Raw genomic sequence first — 8,379 nt, 5'->3', positions numbered from 1 at the left:
ATAATTGGAATGCTTCTTCTTGTTTATCTTCCCAATCAAACTTCTTGTCTTTCTGCGTGAGAGAGGTCAAAGGTTGAGCGATTTTCGAGAAATCCTCAATGAATCTGCGATAATACCCAGCCAAACCCAAGAATTGCCGAATCTCGGTTGGCGTTTTCGGAGACTCCCAATTCTTGATCGCCTCGATCTTTGTGGGATCCACATGGATTCCATTTCCATTTACCACATGACCTAGGAACTGAACTTTGCGTAGCCAGAATTCGCACTTTGAGAACTTCGCGTACAACTTCTCCTTCTTAAGCAGTTCTAGAATAGCTCTTAGGTGTTGCTCGTGTTCTTCCTTCGTTTTTGAGTAAATCAAAATTTCGTCAATGAACACAATCACAAACTTGTCGAGGTACGCCTTGCAGACTCTATTCATTAAATCCATGAATACTGCGGGCGCGTTTGTCAGACCAAACGGCATAACCAGGAACTCGTAATGTCCATAGCGAGTCCTGAAAGCAGTCTTGGGAATACTTTCCTCTTGTATTCTTAACTGATGATATCCTGAATGGATATCGATCTTTGAGTAGAAACTTGAACCTTGCAACTGATCGAATAGTTCGTCAATCCTTGGCAACGAATATCTGTTTTTGATTGTCAACTTATTCAGCTCTCGGTAGTCAATGCACATGCGAAAACTACCATCTTTCTTCTTAAAAAATGGACCGGAGCTCCCCAAGGCGAGAAGCTTGGCCTGATAAATCCCTTGTCTAGCAACTCCTGAAGTTGTGTTGACAACTCCTGCATCTCTGACGGTGCAAGTCTATAAGGTGCCTTAGCCACCGGCGCGGCCCTGGGACAAAGTCAATATGAAACACGAATTGTCTTAGTGGTGGCAATCCTGGCAAGTCTTCTGGAAAGACTTCAGGATATTCCCTTACGACAGGAATGTCTTCAATCTTTGGCTCAACGGCCTCCTTATTCACGATGTGTGCCAAGAAGGCAACACATCCCTTCTTCAAACATTTCCTAGCCTTCAAGCAACTAATGATCCTTAAGGGCGTATCACGCTTCTCTCCGTGTACGACAATTGTTTCTCCATACGCCATTGGAATGCGAATGGTCTTCTCGTGACATATAATTTCAGCTCTGTTGCTGGACAACCAATCCATCCCTACTACCACGTCGAAGCTTCCCAACTCGACTGGCAGTAGGTCCAGTGTAAACTCTTGCTCTCCCAGCTCTATCACGCATCCTCTGATTACTTCATTCGTTTCAACTAACTTTCCATTAGCCAGTTCAATTGAGTACGGAATATCTAACTTACTAGAAGTTAACCCAAGCATACTTTTAAATTCTAATGATACAAAGCTATAGTCGATACCAGTGTCAAATAAAACAGATGCATAGCGTTGATTTATAGGGAACGTACCAGTGATAACGTTCGGGTCCTAGCATGCTTCCCTTGCTCCAATGTTGAATACCCTTCCCTGAGCTTGATTGAGTTTTGGGCATTCGCGCTTGAAGTGTCCGATGTCTCCGCAATTAAAACATCCCGGTCCTCGACCGTTACCATTACCATTACCGCCACGATTTGCGTTAGCTCCATGGTTACCAGCTTGATTCCCATTCCCGCCATTTCCTCCCTGATGGCGGTTTCCATTCCCTCCTCCATGGCCTCTTTGATTTCCTCGTCCAACACCATTACCAGCCCAGCATGTCTCCTTTAAGTGGCCAGTCTTCCCACAAGACTCACATTTCCTGAATTTGCATGGGCCGGGGTGATGATATTGGCATGCAACACACTTTGGCAGGGTGCCCATGTATCCTCTTCCTTTGTTTTCGGCACCAGTTTTGGCCCTGGCTGGTGCACTTCCCTCTTCTTTCTTGCTGACACTGCTGGTACCCTTTTTGAAGTTTGAGAACTTCCTCTTGTTCTCACTTGGTGATGATTCAACATGTGTTCCTTCTTTTTCGGTTCAGAGATTGAAAACTTGTTCAATCTGATGGCTTCCTCTGTAAGTGCCACGCTGAGATCAATGGCTTCGGTAATCGTTGGAGGCTTGGACATTGTCACCATGCTCATGATTTGGGGTGCCAATCCCCAGATGAAACACTCAATGCGTTTAAACTCAGGCTCAACCATATATGGCACAACGCGTGACAAGTCATGGAATCTTTGCACATACTCAGCAATCTTTGGACCGTCCATTTTGAGGTGCCAGAATTCAATTTCCAGCTTCTGTATTTCTTCCTCATGAGCTCCTTCAGCTCATTCCATGTCAGAGCATACGCCGCTGCCTCCCCCAAGGTTTGTACTTGAAGGTTCCACCAGGATATGGCACCATCAAGAAAGACCCCTGAGACGTATGTAACTTGATGTTCAGGAGCACACTTGCTCATCCTTAAAACAGAGTCCGTCTTTTCCGTCCATCTCACGAAAGCAACAGCACCCCCAGTGCCGTCATATTTCAAGGGCTAACAATCCAGGAATTGTTTGTAGGTACAGCCATTGGGCGGGTTGTTGTTGTTATTTGAGGTATTTCTGCTTGTTTCGGCCCGCGAGGCCTGATAGTCTGCTATTGCCTTTGAAATACGTTCATGTAGTTCTGCTTCAGTAGTAGGCAAGTGTGTGTCTCGTCGCGGAGGCATCTTTCATAAGAAGATCGTAACAGTCAGGTCATAGTGAGTATAGTAAGTAATATGCGTATGTAATAACACTAATCAACACCATAACACATAACATCCCATGTCATAGTCATAAACAAATAAATCAACGGTGCATGAAATGAGAAGGCTGCAATTAAGCTTTGCATAAAAAAACCACCAATACAGTTTTACAATTGTATCATATGTCAAAATAGACTAAGTGCTACATCACCCTTGTCTGAGTTGTCTAACAAGTACAACAACCAATAAATCAAAAAGTTAAAAACATGGTCTCCAAAAGTCTTCATAATCATGGCTCGATCGCTGTCTTCTCACCAAGAGTAGCCTGTCTGTAGGAGATCTGGAATACCTAATGCCCCTAAGCTGATGGTGGAGGAGGAGGAGGTGGAGGAGTGAGAACTAATCTGCGTAAATGCGCCAAATCCTCCTCGAGAGCCTGGACAACGCGTATGAGGTAAGCAATCTGCTGGTCCCTGGTGAGGAAACGGACGTCAGAATCAGGGTGCAGTCCGAGAGGAGCTGGTGGTGTCGCAAAAGGCGACTGGCAATGAAAAGGTGGAGGACGTGGAATCCTCTCCAGCGCCAGACTCGTCGGCTTAACGCATCCTGCTGTAACTGCAAGGATATGATTATGTCATCCGCGGTATATCCCACGTAGAAAGGGTGATATGGGTCTGATAAAGGCATAACATTGGGCGAAGACCACATGAATGGCTCGCCCGGAGGTGCTGTAGAAGTAAAAGTTGTGTGTGCAGTCGGTGCAAACGGGGGTATATAAGGAAAAGCGGCAGTCAAGGGTGGCATGTGACCATGCGGTCCAGTAGAAGGTCCTTCCCCTGGACGGGGAGGGGGTATATCCTGAAGAAAAGTAGTGGGTAAGTCGGTGTGGTGAGTGTCAGATACGTGTGGGTTGAAAAGTAGAACATCGTCTGGTGCAGAAATAGGTGCAGCAGGTGGAGTGATGGGTAGAACAAATGGAGGATAGTCATCATCATCCTCAATCCACCCGTTACGGGTGTCGGCATATCTCGGATCAATATGTGTAGCGAAGGGTGCAAGGTCATCAAACATCGGCATGGGGTCAGGTATAGGTGCAACAACTGGGATCTCAGCAGCTGGTGGTGCAACGACTGGTGCATCAGTGACGGGTGGTGCAACGACTGGTGCATCAACAGGAATAGGGTCGGGAGCGAAAACAGGCTCTGGTGCAACTCCAAGCTCTGGATCAACTGGAGCATGCTCAACAGGTACAAACTCGACCTCCGGCTCTGGGTCAAAGTCATGGAAAACAACGGGTGCAGCAGACATCGGCATGTCTGAGTCAGTGTCGGTGGAGTAGTGCTGCACGTCCTGAGCGTGAATAGTGGCGGATGATGCAGACTCAAGCGGGTAGGAAACAGACGGATCAGGTAAGGCCTCCACAACAGGAGCCTCGATAGGTGGCACAACAAGGGCATCATTAGCAGGAATCTCAACCATAGGAACCACAGGGTCGACAACCGGGACATCAGCAAGTGGAACATCGTCCTCCATCGGGGCCCCACCATCCTGGTTACCCTCCGGGGGACCCTCGATAAGTAGATCGATGTCATCATCAGGTAACGCGTTGAGAGGCTGTTCCTCAAAGGGAACTGCTGCAAATGGGAGAGGGGCATGGATCGGGACAAGGGGTAGATCCTCACCCAGTGGACCATCAGCTAAGGGCAATTCTTCTCCGAAGACTGGTAGGGCAAAAGGCTGAAAATCATCTTCATCGGTGCTCGTGGTGTCTGAGGTATAAACCTTCGGGTCCATGGCTATCTCGTTATCCGAGGTAATGGCCATAGGATCGATCGTGTTGGACACTCCACTATCAGAAGATGCCATGGTTTCTGTAACACACCACAACATATGCACATATATTAGATAAGCATGTAAGCATATAGCAATGTAATCATGTATGCATCCTAGTCTTCCCAAACTATCCCACCCAATCTCTTAGACTGAATTCCCTAGTCTCTCAGACTAACTCCCTGGTCTCTAAGACCAACTCCCAGTCTCTAAGACAAACTCCCTAGCCTCTAAGACCAAACCTTTCCCAGTCTCTAAGACATAAACTTTTCCCCAGTCTCTAAGACTGAAATTTTCCCCCAGCCTCTAAGGCTGAACTCCCTCAGTCTCTAAGACCGAAATTATATACATAGCCTTTTTGAAATGTGTACTTGTGCCTTTTGTTTGTAAAAACGTTTGTTCCCTGGATCTAGACATTTTGTGAATGCAATGTAAAAATGTTTGAAAGCGTTTTTGTGAGAGCCCTAGTGATCATAGTCTAGACTCAAGAATGAATCATAGTTCGCTATGATCGAGGCTCTGATACCAAGCTGTCACACTCTGACGTTTGCGGAAGCGTGGATTATTTGGTGTAACTTCTTAATACCATAGCAACAATCACAACAATGCTATATGATAAAAATACGTGATGGTCATCCATTAAAATAGTTAAAAAAATGCACAACATATTGTCTTAAAACATCAATCCCAAAACATATTACAAACCATGACTTGTTTAAAACGAGTTCATCAGACTCAACAAAAGACTACCAACAAAACGAGGATTAGAGACATGCAACCCGTCCAGGAAGGAGTTACACTTCCCAAACCCTACGACTCTAGATGACATCCTTATTTAGTACGCAGCTAACATGCATCACTTGCCAGATCCGATTAATTCCCTGAAATACATGTAGTTTAAAAATATCAACAAAAAGTTGAGCGAGTTCATGTGTAAGTCTGTGTGTATAAGCCTTTAAAATAAGTTTCCAATGTATAAAAGTCCCTGGTATGTAGCAATAAGGAAAAACTGATCACCAATGGGTTGCAAAGCCAATGATATGTGTGAAACTGGTGCAGGAAGACTCAAACCTAGCAAATTTGTCTCCGGTATGAACTGCTTAATACCATAGCAACAATCACAACAATGCTATATGATAAAAATACACGATGGGTTGCAAAGCCAATGGTATGTGTAAACTGTTCCAAAGCCAAGGGTTGTCACACCCTGGCTTTTGCGGAAGCGTGGATTATTTGGTGTGACTTCTTAATACCATAGCAACAATCACAATAATGCTATATGATAAAAATACGTGATGGTCATCCATTAAAATAGTTTAGAAAAATGCATAACATATTGTCTTAAAACATCAATCCCAAAACATATTACAAACCATGATATTGTTTAAAATGAGTTCATAAGACTCAACGAAAGACTACCAACAAAATGAGGATTAGAGACATGCAACCCGTCCAGGAAGGAGTTACACTTCCCAAACCCTATGACTCTGGATGACATCCTTATTTAGTACGCAGCTAACATGCATCACTTGCCAGATCCGATTAATTCCCTGAAATACATGTAGTTTAAAAATATCAACAAAAAGTTGAGCGAGTTCATGTGTAAGTTTGTGTGTATAAGCCTTTAAAATAAGTCTTGTATGTATAAATGTCCCTGGTATGTAGCAATAAGGAAAAACTCATCACCATTGGGTTGCAAAGCCAACAATATGTGTGAAACTGGTGCAGGAAGACTCAAACCTAGCAAATTTGTCTCCGGTATGAAGACATAGTCACCATTATGGGCCGCCCCGGCCTCATGGGTGTGGGCTCGCTACACCCAAATAGATCTATCACTCATGTCCCATGGTCCTACAATGAGGATTAATGGCCTTAAGTGTCATGCCCACCGCTCACTTGATCGCGTAGTAAAAACCCTCCTTAAGCTAACCATACCATGTATAAAAATGTCTGTAATAAATTGTAACATGTATTCCACCCCGGAAGTATAAAACTGAAAACAGTTAAGAGAAAAGGGGGACATGAACTCACAGTAGTGCGTCTTGTACCGTCTCAAACTCTGTCAGCTACACGACAACCTACAATGTACTAATGTCTATTAGACGAACGGGCCGTGGCTTGGCTTAGAGTTTAAGGTTTTGAGTTACGTTTCTTATATTATTCCGAGTGATAAATTTGTGTCAAAATAATTTATATTTCAACTTAATAACATGTCGTGTTGGAATAATTGTTTATTCAATATTCTTGTCTTAATACTTCTAATGTGTTTTATATACACGTTTCCTTCCCAAGGATGGGATATCTTACACATGTATGCTCATATCAGAATTACATTTTTAAGTCCTTTTTAGAGAATATATATTTAACCATATTCATGTATAAAACCAACCTCCGATACTTTGTATTTTGTTACAAAAATTTTGGTGAGGTTTATGTTTGAAAAACATTGTCTAAAATGTACTAGTAAACACTTGTCTAGAAAATATTTACTAAGTGTTAGGATTTTCGGAAAATTTCGCCATAGTCTCCTTTGTAAATGGAGGTGTACATGCTAAATAGCATATCATTTTCTTTAACATATATCCCATTAGATCATTCTCACATAACCAACTCGACATTTAGACATGCAAATACTATTTATGTCATTTCACCTTTAACATTCAAAACTGGACTGTTTTCATGCATTTTATTAAAATAGTTAACTCATTTCAAAAATTCTCAAATTTTTACAGAACCTCCCGTACGATCCATATATTATTGTGTCAAAATATCGGGATCCAATTCATTTCCAATATTTTATGGAAAATCATTTACCGGACTGCAATCAGATTTGTCACTTTCTGACTGCAGTCTACAGAATAATTCGTTTAAAATTCATCGCAAGTCCGATTGACGAATTTCCAGTTGGAGGATCACGACAACATCAGTGATCATCTACAGTATAAATTTCATGAGCTAGTTCTACTCAGGTTTTAAGTTACGACTAAAAATACAACACACATTTTCTGCAGTAAAAACGTAGCTCGGGCTGCTGTCCAAAAGCAGTCCTTTAAATATAGTAAACGACCTCGAAAAATTACGATTCCAGTGCCATTTGATCCGTTTTTCGAAAATGCATAATTTAGGCTTCAGAAAATCAGTTTTTCGATTTATAATGATCCAGTTAGAGCCAGTTGAAGTTGGCTGAAAATGCTAATCAGCATGCCTTTTTATAGTGTAAATGTTACTAAAACGCATCAACAATTGTTCTAATAACGGGTTTATCAAGAAATCAACGATCAAACATCATGCATGTTTTAACCAAACTTAATCCAACTAGATTTCATCTTCATGTAAACTTATGTTCATATTCTTAGTTCATTTTGTTTTTATGTCCTTGTGTTAAACATCAACTACAATCTTTCGAATAATCAACGTAGAAGTGACCAAGAGTTAAATCGAAGACTTACAACTAGCACGAAGGCTAGGGACGAACTTGTGGACAAAGAATGGTGATGAAAATGGCGTGAGGATGCAAGGTGTGATGCTCCTTCAAGACCTCCAAGCATCAAGCTTCACAAGACTTCTTCTAGCACTTGATTTGAACTTGAAAATGGAACAAATGGATGAATGTTGAAGTTATGGTGGTGGTGGCGGTTATGTGCAGCCGAGAGGGAGAGAGAGAGTGAAGAAGGTGAAGTGAACTTGTAGTGAAATGATGAGATTGATCTTATAGCCCAACCTAATGTCATCATGGTGATTTCTTAGCAAGAGCACCTCGCAATCACAATTAAAAGGAATATTTAAGAGGGGATTTGGTGATGATTAAGGGTGGGTCCCCTATGTGAGCCAAAAATTAGTGAGGGGGGGGGGTTAATTGTAAGTTTTGATCTTAAGTGGGTAAATATTTAGGAG

At 42.5% G+C, this 8,379-nt stretch overlaps 1 protein-coding gene across 1 annotated transcript; it reads right to left on the bottom strand.

Annotated features, from left to right (window-relative positions):
* Positions 1–3,013: 3,013 nt before the first annotated feature.
* On the bottom strand, positions 3,014–4,521 carry LOC110876934 (pollen-specific leucine-rich repeat extensin-like protein 3). Its single transcript, XM_022125091.1, has 2 exons — positions 3,375–4,521; positions 3,014–3,270 (listed from the first exon to the last, which is right to left on the bottom strand). Exons 1-2 carry the CDS (start codon positions 4,519–4,521, stop codon positions 3,014–3,016), a joined length of 1,404 nt encoding a protein of 467 aa, XP_021980783.1.
* Between the last annotated feature and the right edge of the window lie 3,858 nt (positions 4,522–8,379).

The sequence above is a fragment of the Helianthus annuus genome, chromosome 8 (genome assembly GCF_002127325.2).
Source record: "Helianthus annuus cultivar XRQ/B chromosome 8, HanXRQr2.0-SUNRISE, whole genome shotgun sequence".
Taxonomy (NCBI): domain Eukaryota; kingdom Viridiplantae; phylum Streptophyta; class Magnoliopsida; order Asterales; family Asteraceae; genus Helianthus; species Helianthus annuus.
The sequence above is the reverse complement of the archived record's forward strand: the minus strand, read 5'-3'. Positions and strand labels throughout refer to the sequence as shown.

Bases quoted from the DNA above. Each gene is read 5' to 3' on its own strand.
- LOC110876934 (XM_022125091.1), bottom strand. From the start codon at position 4,521: ATGGCATCTTCTGATAGTGGAGTGTCCAACACGATCGATCCTATGGCC. The intron at 3,271-3,374 runs GCGAGCCATTCA...ATATCCTTGCAG, and splicing joins TACTTCTACAGCACCTCCGG to TTACAGCAGGATGCGTTAAG.